The 13,181-nt window shown below is 39.1% G+C and overlaps 1 protein-coding gene and 1 long non-coding RNA gene across 2 annotated transcripts in view; one reads left to right on the top strand and one right to left on the bottom strand.

Annotated features, from left to right (window-relative positions):
- Positions 1-13,181, top strand: part of LOC137168564 (uncharacterized) — a 61,073-nt gene that overhangs the window by 6,518 nt on the left and 41,374 nt on the right. The window lies entirely within an intron of this gene.
- On the bottom strand, positions 969-8,530 carry fscn2a (fascin actin-bundling protein 2a, retinal). Its single transcript, XM_067570873.1, has 5 exons — positions 7,407-8,530; positions 4,317-4,473; positions 4,092-4,213; positions 3,805-3,972; positions 969-3,658 (listed from the first exon to the last, which is right to left on the bottom strand). The coding sequence occupies exons 1-5, from the start codon at positions 8,227-8,229 to the stop codon at positions 3,453-3,455; spliced, it is 1,476 nt and encodes a 491-aa protein (XP_067426974.1). The 5' UTR covers positions 8,230-8,530; the 3' UTR covers positions 969-3,452.

The following is a 13,181-nucleotide window of genomic DNA, read 5'->3' as shown; positions in this document are numbered from 1 at the left end:
AGTATGTAACCAATTCAGTGAGTTAAAATACAAAAATTTCTTTAAAAGGGTCAAATAGAGGCTACTGATCACATTCAACGAAAGCAGTGTTGACAAGGTTGCTTAAAGGAACACTCTAGAATTTTGTGAAATATAGTTATTTGCTGTCTTACCCAGAGGTAGATGAGAAGATTGATATCAGTATCGGTGGGACATTCCTGGCTTAGCTTTGCACAAAGACTGGAAGCAGAAGGAAAGCAGACAGTCCAGCTCTGTCAAAGTGAAAAAAGATGTTTTCCAGCAACTCCAAGGCTGTCTGAAAGAGCAGTCAGCTGTTTCTCTGGAACTGTAATCAACCAGCAAACACTGGACAAACATAGCACTCATTTCACAAATGGAATTCTCTGCATCTTCTCATTTGACTGCAGGTAAACAGACATTATTTTGAGATTTGTATATTCAAAACCATTTTCTTCTGCAACATGTTTTATAGGATGACACTATTTTAATGGCCTAATGAGTTTTCTGATGCCATTTTTAAAATATTCTGTGTAATTTTTCAAAAATATCTGTTATCAAAATCCATCATAATTTCTAATCTTACCACCCAACTCTGAACATGGGAACCTGGTATAACAGGATACAGAGTGCAGTATGGTTTGAGGCCCCGAGGCAGAACACCAGAGAAGTACTTTCTGAGTTCACACCTGGTACATTAACAATGCTATATAATCCATAACATGCTTTAAATGTGCTCCCCCTTTGGTTTCCTGCTTGTCCCTATTATTGAAGTATGACATTTCAACTGATGTTCTTTGTTTCTGAACATGTCTGACCTCTATTTCCATATGTGTTACACATCTATATCAGGTTTCCAACCACTAACCCTACAATCACTATTCAACCCTCTCTGCCACCTGAACTATTCAATAACAAATTTCACATTTTCATGATTTGACATAAAATTATAGTCCCAAAGTTTTCAAAGATATTGTCAAGTTTTTATTGTCATAAGCATTTTCAAAAATCATATCAGAAAACAAAATGAAAAACAAACATCTACATAGTATATTAAATACATCCTAAAATATGGCCAGAGGCTCTCTATAGAGCTGATACAGCATGCATAGGTGACCAAGCCTTTAAGACATTGCTTTCTATAATGTTTCTCTAGTAGTTGCAAATTGTACACATCACAAAACCATTGATTTAGACATTAAACTTGAACTATTGCATATTAGATTTTTTTTTCCTGGGAAATAACTGACAAAAATCTACAGGATTTGTCTACAGGTTCAGGTTGTCCTCTTTACTGCACACCAACATCTGTGCCAAGTAATTCTGGGCAGGTTGTGCCCTTAGCAATTTGATGGGTGTCAGGAGTATGTAATCAATTAAGTGAATCAAAATGCAAAATGTCTTTAAAAGGGTCAAATAGAGGCTACTGATCACATTCAACAAAAGCAAAAAGTGTTTGTAAGGTTGCTTAAAGGAACAATCCAATATTTTGTGAAATATAGTTATTTGCTGTCTTACCCAGAGGTAGATGAGAAGATTGATATCAGTATCAGTGGGACATTCCTGGCTTAGCTTTGCACAAAGACTGGAAGCAGAGGGAAAGCAGACAGTCCAGCTCTGTCAGAAGTGAAAAAAAGATGTTTTCCAGCAACTCCAAGGCTGTCTGAAAGAGCAGTCAGCTGTTGCTCTGGAACTGTAATCAACCAGCAAACACTGGACAAAGTGAGTGCACATAGCACTCATTTCACAAATGAAATTCACTGCATCTTCTCATTTGACTGCAGGTTAACAGAATGCAAACTAGCATTATTTTATGATTTCTATATTCAAACACATTTGCTTCAGCATCATGTTTTATGGGATGTCACTGTTTTAACAGCCTAATGAGTTTTCTGATACCACTTTTACAATATTCCAGTAAGTAAGGTTTGTAATTTTTTAAAATATCTGTATAATTCAGCATTATGTTTTATAGGATGTCACTAGTTTAATGGCCTAATGAGTTTTCTGATGCCACTTTTAAAATATCCTTTGTAATTTTTCAAAAATATCTGTTATCAAAATCCATCATAATTTCTAATCTTACCACCCAACTCTGAACATGAGAACCAGGTATAACAGGATACAGAGTGCAGTATGGTTTAAGGCCCCGAGGCAGAACACCAGAGAAGCACTTTCTGAGTTCAAACCTGGTACATTAACAATGCTATATAATCCATAACATGCATTAAATGTGCTCCCCCTTTGGTTTCTTGCTTGTCCCTATTATTGATGTATGACATTTCAACTGATGTTCTTTGTTTCTGAACATGTCTGACCTCTATTTCCATATGTGTTACACATCTATATCACAAATGTATTTCAGTGTTTGCAGTGATACTGCCTGAAGTCCTCTTTGGATATATATTGCTCAGCATCGCTGAGGTGTTTGGGACAGTGTGGTCCAAATGTGCCAGTCTGCTTCATTTGCTACATAATGTGTTGGGTTTTTTTTTTTTATAAAAGCTGTAAAAGGTCCATTAAGATGAATGAAAACAGCCATTCTCTGTCTTTGAAGACAATGGTGCATTACCTTTTGCTTAGAGTGACATTAGTGACCATGCTGTTCTTATAGAACATATCAAAGTTAAATTACATAATTTAAAAGCTGTGAACAAAGGTGGAGGTGTTATTAACAGAAACTACAGAATTAAGATCCTGATAAACATAGTAGACTAAGGTCAACTAAACCAAATTAAGTTTATTGTGTGTCTTACCATATTGATCTGTCATTGTCTACATTTGTTTTTAATTGATTTTCAGTTAGTGAGTGAGAGTTGTTCAGGAATGATTTGTCGGTCTCTGCCCAATTTGTATCAATTTTTGATAGACAGAAGATATTTGAAGATATTTAGTCTGTTTAGAGTGGAATTTAGCAGCATCAGTAGGACTAAAGGTTCCTTTTTTCCATTCATGGCCATGCTTTCTGAACAGGCTGCACAGAAAATATGTCAAAGGCATTCAAAAACAAATTGAGTTAGGCAGCAACATACTTTGTTATATTTCTCTCTGTTCAGTCACTGATCAGTGTGGCTGCCCTCTAAGAAATGTACTTGTTGCTGTGCCTATATTGAACTGTCTGAAAGGTTTGAGTTTGGGACAGCCACTGTCTTATTCCTTATTTGTGAAATTACACATTTTGATATGGTATGTATTATTTGATGTTGGCATTGACATTGTCATTTGAAAGACAAAATATTTAACATTTACAAGAAAAACCACACATATCTTCCTAAAGTGTTCACTTCTTCCCAATTAAAAAACAAAACAAAAAAGGGATTGGGCACCTGCCAGCTAGAGTGAAATCAGGCAGGAAAATGTTACTGTTAATGTCAGTCCACTTCATATGAGCTGATCGAAGCAGGTCCTGCACCCTGCCTTCTTGTGCCCTCTTTGAGGACACTGATTGAAAAGGATCAGTACTCCCAAAGAGAGGATGCATCAACAGTTGGACCATCACCCATAAGAGTGCCTCCCTGGTCTCCACGAAGGTACTTGCCATTGGAGCCCTTGATGGCGATGCGTCCGTGTTCCAGAAACTCAAGGAAAAAATCCTCCGGCTTCTCTCCATCTGAGCACACCAGGCCACTGCTAGAGACGTACCAGAACTTTTCATTCACACCTGTGGAAAGAAGATATTTTAGTCATTTGTTTGGGAAAATTAGCATCCGTTGCTGTAGTCGATGTTGATACATTAAAACAGGATACAGAAATATATAGATTGTTATGCAGAAATTTAGTATTTTGTGCACACATGAAAACACTGACTTTTGACATTGTAGGCGCCATCGTTGAAGATCAATGAAAAAATGTCATAGACAGATCGATTTGCATCCAGGGTATTGGAATTCTTGTGGTGACACACAAAACCATTCTCTCCACGAAGGATCAGCATGGGGCGGTTGATGAGTTTCATAAGGAATAATTCATCATCACCTGAAAAGAAGGACAAATACTTTCATCCATTGTGAATAGATCATCAAAGCAATCCCTGTGGCAACATTTTCAAACAAACACCACATTGAATTTTAAGTGGCTTGCCTGTAAGTACTTACCCACGGTATCGCTGACCGCTGAGAGTTGCCCATTCTTCTTTGTACACACATACTTCCCATTACTTGCTTTGAGTGCCACCCTCTGTCCTAGCCACTCAATGTCAAACATTGTATTGACCTCTCTGGAAAAAAAAAGACATGGATGGGCAGATGGAGAGGTTCAGGTAAGAGATATGTGAAAACATACAAGAAAGCACTTCTCTTAAAGCTACAAGAGCTACTTACACCTCTGTTGCAGTGGACTGGATCTCTCCGTGAGTCACTAGAGTCCAGTAGGATCCTCCATTGGTCCTGAACATGGACTTTTTGGTCTCCTTGTCAATCTCCATCTGGAAGGTCTCCATGTCTGTCTCCACATCTTGATTGGCTGAAATACTCACTCCTGGCGAAAAGGGAAGAAATTGTGCCTTTGTTCAATAGAGAATATGGATTATAATGTTGCATCCTCTTGAATGCCATTTGCCTCCTTTTGAATGTCATTTACTCTCCCAGGCATTGCCAAAGAAATTCATGTGCATAATAGTAATCCAACATTTAATTACACCCATGCTATCTTTGTTGTTACACCATTCAATACAGTGTCCCAATACAATGACTCATTTAAGGCTTCGTTCTCGTAATATAGGTCTCCATATATAGGCAGCAGGTGTTGTTAGGTCACATAGCATTTTATTTGGCAGATTAATAAAAATGTCTTGTTGCTATTAATACCATGTATTAACATTAATTGCACCTATAGAAACCACATCACGTTGCCATCCACTAATTTATTTAACGTCTTTCCCGAATCATATAAGTTGCTTTTGTAATCTCATTTTGATATTCAATATTAATCAAGGGTTCTAGCACAGAGGTGATAAAATTGTTCCCTTATCTAGCAGGTGTCACCGCCTGAAGGTGCAACAATGTGGCATGGTATTGCTTAAGGGTTCCTGCTAGGCAGATGAGCCTCTAATTTGTGATCTTGTCTAAGAATTCAAGGGCAGTTTCAAGTAAAATAGGAATGCTAACTTTTTCATGACACATTGACCCACTTCTCATGGTTACTTTCATGGATTCGTGGAATTTAACCATACTTATTACATCACACTTTATTGTAACTAACAAAATGGCAATTTGCGAAAAGTACAATGCAATGGTAAAGAGATGACAAGTTTCTTTAGATGTTCAAACCTTTCACTTCTACCTTTCAAGCCAGAAAGATTTGGATTGAAGTAAACCTCATACGATCTGCTTTGCATATGCTACAAAAGCAATTTTGCAACTAAGGCTAAACCCAATACAGAACATCCCGAATTTGCTCAAAGTTGTGCCCATCTTTTCTGTCTGTCTGCCAGTTAGCGCCCTGCTCTCTAAACCTGAGTGCCTCACTTGCAGCCAACCTGGTGTTATATACTTAATCCACATGTATTAACTCTGTCTGGTGGGGTGTGTCAGGTGGTGGAGAATACACAGACACATATAACTGAACTGTGTCTGCTGTAGTTCAAATTAGATGCCACAGAAATATCCTTCAACCTTTCTCTTAAGCCTGTTACAACCCTAATCCCCCACAGTCACCCCTCCACCCTTCCTGTTCATTCGCTTGCTGTAATTCCCTGAGTGGTGAAATGCAAATCTGTACTGCAGGGCTCACTAAGCAGCTTTCAGTGCCTTGTTCCTGAAAAAACATGGAACTGCCACAAGGCCAAACACTACAGTTAAAAATTGTATTTTTTTGCCCTATATTATGAGGTTCAGGAGTTTCAGATTGTTGAAATACTGCCCTGATCGTGACCTTTTTAATGCTGAATTTTATTCATGCATATGCATAATGAGTACTACAGTCCAAAGTCAGTTTAAGAACCTTATCTCTTTGCTTTAATAATTCATTTGCATTGTGCAGCTAGTTTACAACTACTCCAGTAAAGATGTCATTCAATAAGGCTCATAAGAACTGTCATTTGTTTTAATTGGATTTTAAAGCTTTAAAAAGCTGCAAGAGAACACATTTTTTTCTCACATCCTTCCACATTGTTTGCATGAATGCATATACAGGATAGTTCAGATCACAGCAAGCAGGCTGACAAGAGGCCTTGTAACTGTGGTGTAGCTCCTTTTGTGCTGCCACCTCATCGCCACACTGGCCCACTATAGATCCACATAATTTGGAGAATTTCACTCGATGGGTGACAGTAAAGAGCGAGTAGCTGCAAGGCTTAAAGTCCATTGATGGTAATTGACACCCATGGGGCACAGATCTGCCCTAGAGTCATTTGCACGCTGCTTAATCTTCAATGGACACACAGTGAAAATGACAAAGCCCATTACCACAATTACCTCCACAGTATGGCTGACAACCATTCTGGATCCAGCATGTAGACAAGAAAGGCAGGGCTTTCTCTCACTAGTTTCTAAATGTTACTGGTTTGCTTTTTTAGTTACTGTAATGTAACTGTAAAGGTTAAATAAATCTAAGCCATTACAAGTTCATTTGAATCCTTCCTTACTTTACAGTGTGATATTTGAAGTCACTTTCTTATGTTGACAAAGCCCAGCAGTGCACTGCTCCACTCAGGAACATATTCTTTGTTAAAAGGCCCACCATGAACTCTACTGTACTATGTTAATTTAGCAATTTTACACAAGATATGGTTAGACTCTTAGCTAACCAGCAATACCTAAAACGTGCAAAATACAACTATCTTTTTATCCATCCTGATTCACTTTTTTAACAGCTTCCTAAAACTGAGAAATTCAGTGAAACAGAATGCTGAATGGAGACAGAATATTGAACTGATTCTGGGGGGACTACTTATCTGAAATCAGCAGTACTGAAAAGATAATTATTGCATTTAATCACAGACTGAAAAGAATCTGTAGCAAGGATATTCATTTATGCAACATTATCTTACAGACAGAATAGCAAAATTATTGAAGTGTTATTAGGAAATGATAGTGCGCTACACAATAGTGCCAAAACACAATGCACTGCTTTTTTTCCTCTCTTAATGTGTCATCTAACCTCACATGCTAACAGTGTGTTGGTAAGACTTACAGCAGCTCCATAATCATTGCAAAATCATAGAGCAAATTGTTGTGTTTCATTTTGTAAAAGGAGATGCATTAACCATGGTGGTATATTCATAATTTCTTCTTTCCCTAAGTGTGAACAGCAACTCATCATGGAGCCTCTGAGAGTAGTTCTAGCTACAGTACCAGTCAAAAGTTTGGACACACCTTCTCATTCAAGTGACTAGGGAGGTGTGTCCAAAATTATTCAGTTTTGTGAACAATGTGATTACAAATCTCTTTTTTGTATCACAGACTGATTACCTTGCTTGACCGAGACAAATCTTTTATTAGCAGCTTGGAAAACTACTTGTGGATGACTCTCCTCAAGGTCAAACAGCTCATCTTTTCCAGGCTTGGAGCATCGGCCAGATCGCAGCGTTCCTGTGGGACCCACTGGGGACAGATATTTGCCATCACAGTCCTTAAAGGCTAACTTGCCAGATTTCAGCTCCAATGTGAAACTAGTAGTATTGGTGTTCTCCTTCACAAGTTTGCCATCATTGCGGAGGAAACGGCTGTCACAGGTCTTCAGGCTGTACTTGCCATCCAGGTACACCAAGGTGACCAGAGAGTCCACCCCCCAGGGAATGTTGCTGTCCACTGAGATCTCTCCATCTGAAGCAGACAGATGGGCATAGCGCTTTCGTGCCACACTGAGCAGGCTGGCCTGTGGGTGTAAAGCCAAATGGACGGCCCACAACTCTTGTTCCCCAATGGCCTGAGCAAAGCAGGACAGGTAGTCAGCCGAGCCTCCAAAGTAACGCAGGTAAGGCTCTGATTGGAGTGCCCAACGACCATCCGATTGGGGCACAATAAGGAAACGACAGTCAGGGTCAGGCTTCTCTGCCCCACATGTGATCTTCCCATCTTTGTCAGAGGCCAGATAGCGTCCCAGATGGCTGCGGAGGAACACTACTTGGCCATCTTGCTCATCCTGCTCCAAGGTCCAGATCTGTTTCTTCTTCATACTGATGCCTGAGGCATTCACCTTGAAGCCAAAGGCCTCAGCTGTCAAATAGCGGTTCTCATAGTTGATGAGGCCAAACTGCAGCTTCAGGGCCCTGTTAATTCCGTTTGTGGGCATGCTTGACCAGGCCACACGTTAAGATTGCAAGGAAAGAGGTTTAGGACAAACAAGGGAAAGGGTAATATGCGAAAGCAGACATGAGACTAAAAAGAAAAAAATAAAATTCTTGACTTCTCCACTTCTTCCGTCTCTCAAGTTGTAAATTAGCTCCACTTATCTCCCTTGATGAGTTGTTTTGTGTTCCTTCCTTCTCCTGTCACTTTCTCTCTCTCCCCAGAGGGCATGCACAGTCACTTGCTCTCAGTTCCTTAATGAGTTAGGATTAAAATCAGCAGGACACAGCACCTCAATCCAACAAGCCGCTGACGTCACATACCAGTGCACCAACCACGAATCTCCCCTCCTCCCTCTCCTTCCCCGGTACATACTCAGCGCAGCTTCATTCTCTATCTCTTACATATCTTCCATTAACTCTCATTTCTTCCTTTTCTTCTCTGTCCTTGTCTTCCTTCCCTGTAACCCCCACTGACACACTCATTTGTCAGCCTCGCCCCCTATTGGTTCTCACTCACATATTTAGGACCATATACTAACAGCCACACCATCCTACTCTAGGATTATCCTTGCTTTGATCTGCTGGTGAGCCACAGCCTAATTGGAAAATGTCCAGGGAGTAAAGGTGCTTTTGGTTGCCCCCCATGGCTTCTCCCTCTCCTGTGATTCCCTTTTCAAACTGATTTTGTGTAAGATTAATTGAGTTTGTCATGCGTTGGTTTGTGTAAATATAAGCACAACTTTTCTACCCATGAATAAGCAAGCTCCTTGTTAAAGACTTGATGTAAAGATTAAAATTGCATTAACAAAGAGCCTCTTTCACATTGCATTGGACCAGGGTTAATGTACATGGTTGACTGATTTGGAAGCATATTCTTAGCTTCCAAAACACTACAAAGGTTTCTTTATGAAAGTATGCCACATGCAGTTTCAACATAGCAACATTATGTTTGCTCCAAGTCTTCAGATATATTTAAATTTGTGAAGTCAGTGAGCTTAGCTAAGAGGAATTTGAATAGCACACATTTGAATGAACATGCATTGCCCATTTGCCTTTCCTTCACTTTCACTTTGGTTGATTCTAAACCTTGGTCTTTCTAATCCTTCCAGACCCTCTTCTGTTATTCTGACTGTCAATTGATAAGAGGGGACGCAACTCCATGTCCCATGACCTTTGTCACAGTGCATACTAAGATCAACCTTTGTAAGAGCATTACCACCCTCTTTTACCAAGGTTCCTGTGGATGCTGAGGGTAATGCCATGGAGATCTGTATAATGTAAATACCACCTTACAAAACTGTGTGATTTTAAACTATAGTACTGCACAAAACCCTTAGGCTATTATTTCTGCTTAATACTCTTTAATGGCAAGTACTCTCATCTGTTAGCCCTGACAGTTCCGAGTGATTAGCAAAGTGATCCCAGAACACCATGGGGCTAACACTCTAATGTTAATCTTAGGACAAAGGTTAGTTATAGCCCAATGCTAAATATAAGGTGTTTGTGCAGAATAAACATAGGCTATGTAGGATATTGATGTATGTCTAGAGGGACTTAAAGGACTGTATCCCTCTCATGGGAGTTAGATTCTCACTGTCACACAGGATGAGGAGTTCAGTATCTGGAAAGAACTTGGCGCAGAACCACTGAAGCTACTTGTTGAAAGGAACCAGTTCAGGTGGTTCAGGCATCTAATCAGGATACTTCACAGACCCCTTCCTATGGAGGTATTCCAGGCTAACTGGGAGGTCCAGAGCACATTAGAAGTGAAAAGGCCGAATTACACTTGAAAATGAATTAGCTTGTATGTGTCATCCAGCCATGTCTGATGGCAAAACTGTTTATAGTTGTTCTGAAAGGCAGTGTGAGAAGACTGCCGGTCTGTTCTTATGTGTGAATGGTGTGATTAAAAAGCCAAACAATAAAGACCTTCACACCTTCATGTTAACCCCAACCTATCCATCATTCACAAAGATTTCTTTTGTGAGCAAAACATTATTTTTAATGTGTTTCCACCCAATGGTCACTGGGTGGCAGCATTGTCTTTTTACCAGTGAACAGTTCTGGTTTACTATTACGGATGAAGTCAATTGTCATATAGATCTAGATAAAGTCACTACAGTGACATCCTGCAGTTGAAATACTTTTCAGGGTATTATTGTAGAAAGGATCCTAACTTCATTCATTTGTCTGTTTGCCATCTGTCCATCCGCCCAATTTTGTTCATGGTCATAGTTGGATGGTAAGTCTCCAGCTATCAATGACCTTGAGACATAAGATACAGTATTGACATGGCCAATAGTATTGTGTAGTTTTGAAACCTACATTTTATACCTGGCAGTCCATGCTGATGGAATATACTAATTGATTAACCAGATGTATCAGCAAAAATGCATCAGCAAAATTTCAGAAAGTGGCACTTCACAAATTTTACATCTCAAAATACTTTACAGTCTGTGGAAACAGTTGTATATTGAATTCTTTTCTGTGGCACTGGAAGAGCTTTGTAAAGTCTTGGAGAACAATTTAAGTGAGATCTCTTTAGTAATCTTGGTCTGGGCTTAGAAAATTTTAACGGGAAGCCTGCATCACAAAAGTGGTTGTTTGGATTTTGAAAGACATGGGTGTTTACCTGGCAGGGGGGTCTAACAAAAGACACTATTGAGCTGCACAATGGAAAGTGTAGTATCTGAACTTTTTGCTTGATATATTTCCTTTAAAAACAGTTTTTAAATACTGTATATCATCACATTTGGAACTTAATATAATATAATGAAATCAGACATTCTTAAATTTATGTCAGCTCTTCAATTGCTGGAGAATTTTGTGACTTATCACAAATTAGGAAGGGTTAACACATTGTGTGTGATACTAATTCACCGTATTGACCATTTTATTAGTGCAGCCACATTACAACTTCTTTTATGAATATTATATATTTTTGCATTGCAGACAAACAAAGAAAGTTTGATATGCATGAATGCATGCATACAGCAATGATTCTATGGTTGAGAGAATTGATTCATGTCCAGTAGATGTCAGTGTTGACTATAAATTCTAACTGTTTTTCACTCACAAATTTGGATTCTGAGAAGAATCATTCATTTCTCATTCTTCCTAATAGAAAGTAGTTGCTTGGCTGGTTGAACACAAAACCAAGCCTGATTTAATTCACAACTCAGTCCAGCAAATAGGTATTGGACAGAATCTCCACCGGGTTTTTCTCTTCCTGAATAGGACAGTGCCTCAACCAATACATGTGCTTGAGTTTCCAACTATTCACTTAATCAACACAAGGTCATCAGAACTATTGTGTTAATGTACAATAATATACAATACAATAATATCATAACTTTTTACATAATACAGTATGTTTGAATGTCGTTTATCTTTAAACTCATATTAAAAGTTTTTACATGGTAGCAAAATCCATGGATACATTATCACAAAAATATGAATAATGAACAAGCAACATGACACATTTGTTTTAAAATAGAATGACACAGTATTAGCAGTATTGTAGTGAATCATTAGGAAGGTAAAATATGGAATGTTGTATGTTGCTGTATGATTTGTATATTATAAAGTGATTAACTTGCTTTCCTGCTTCTTCTTGCAAACACGAAAGGAAAAAAATGAAGAAACTGTTGTGGAGATGTACGGTACTGTAACTATGCACTATGCATATGCCATGTGTCTCTGATGATGAAGCTAATATTCGACTAATGAGGACAGTCTTTCTTCTGTCCTTCTGGTGCCCCTATCCCCTTGTAAGTCTGGGTTGCTTGGCACTCCAGGAACCTTATGAGCAATAACTTTACATCACTTTAACTGTGATGGTCCAGTGGCCATGCCAAATTGCATATTGTGGCTTAAATGTCTTAAATGTTTCTCTCTCACTCTCTTTGTTGGTTGTCTCTCTGTCCTTGTATCTTTCTTTTTTTGCACTGTTCCTCACTCACTTTCCTTGTGCCATATCCTCTGCTGGAGTTACTGATTAAAAAGCAAGTCAGAAAGAATGATAAAAAATCTTTGCTGTTTGCTGTCAGAGAAAATGATTGAAGGAGGGGGGAAAACTCAAATAAAATATCAGCGGAACGCATTGGTTCCTCGCAAACACATAGAGATATGCATGTGCACACGCATACACATACTGCATACATGCACTCACACAGATCAAATGGTGAGCTGAGGTCTCCCCCTAGGGCATGAACATGGATTAATGTGCCCAGCGCGATTATTTCATTTATAACTGTCCTGGACCTTTTCAGATAAGACCATTTTTCAGGTTGCCATCCATTAGCACCTTTAGACTGCATCTATTAGCCTGCCAAGCACTCAGAGTGCCATTTAAAGGGCCAGCAACCTCCCTGTTTAGCTTGCATTGTAAAGCACTTTAAAGAGAGGAGTCAAGGTTGTCTAATGGCACATTGAGCCTAACTTACTCCCAAAAGACTAAGGTGCAAATGTTTTAAATAATCCAAAAATGACACCTTGGTTACCCCAGAAAAATCCATGATGAATGTGAAGACAGCACAATCATCACAATAAAATAATTCACCTATTCAGTTGAGCTCAGTTCCTGACTAATTCAATATTATTACGTCTTTTAAACAGTGATTGTGATCAGAATAAACTCATTGCAGTTTCTCCAATAGGATTGTGTCCTTGAAGTGGCTGAGGGTTCATAAAATCAAAACTGTGTAACTACCACCCTCACCGCTCATGTCCTATATACAGTGCACTGGTCCAAAAATGTCCTTTCTTTGCTCTTTTGTGCCCCTGTGGGACCCTCCTGCTGCCCCCACTAAAACCAGCAGAGGAAAACGGTCCGTGAGATATGCAGTAAAAGTAAAATGTAAAATGGCTGCATTGGCTGAGATTCTCCTTCCTCAGCAGCTTGGTGCTCACTGACCCCATTAATCCAGGTGTTCATTCATCTACAGGACGATCC

The sequence above is a fragment of the Thunnus thynnus genome, chromosome 17 (assembly GCF_963924715.1).
Source record: "Thunnus thynnus chromosome 17, fThuThy2.1, whole genome shotgun sequence".
NCBI classification, from domain to species: domain Eukaryota; kingdom Metazoa; phylum Chordata; class Actinopteri; order Scombriformes; family Scombridae; genus Thunnus; species Thunnus thynnus.
Note: the sequence above shows the minus strand (reverse complement) of the source record. Positions and strands in the feature narration are given on the sequence as shown.

Excerpts from the sequence above, each read along its gene's own strand:
- fscn2a (XM_067570873.1), bottom strand. The coding sequence starts at position 8,229 with ATGCCCACAAACGGAATTAACAGGGCCCTGAAGCTGCAGTTTGGCCTC. Across the intron at positions 4,474-7,406 it reads ATTTGTCTCGGTCAAGCAAG|GAGTGAGTATTTCAGCCAAT; the intron begins GTAATCAGTCTG and ends CCTTTTCGCCAG. Across the intron at positions 3,659-3,804 it reads TGGCGCCTACAATGTCAAAA|GTGTGAATGAAAAGTTCTGG; the intron begins GTCAGTGTTTTC and ends TTCTTTCCACAG.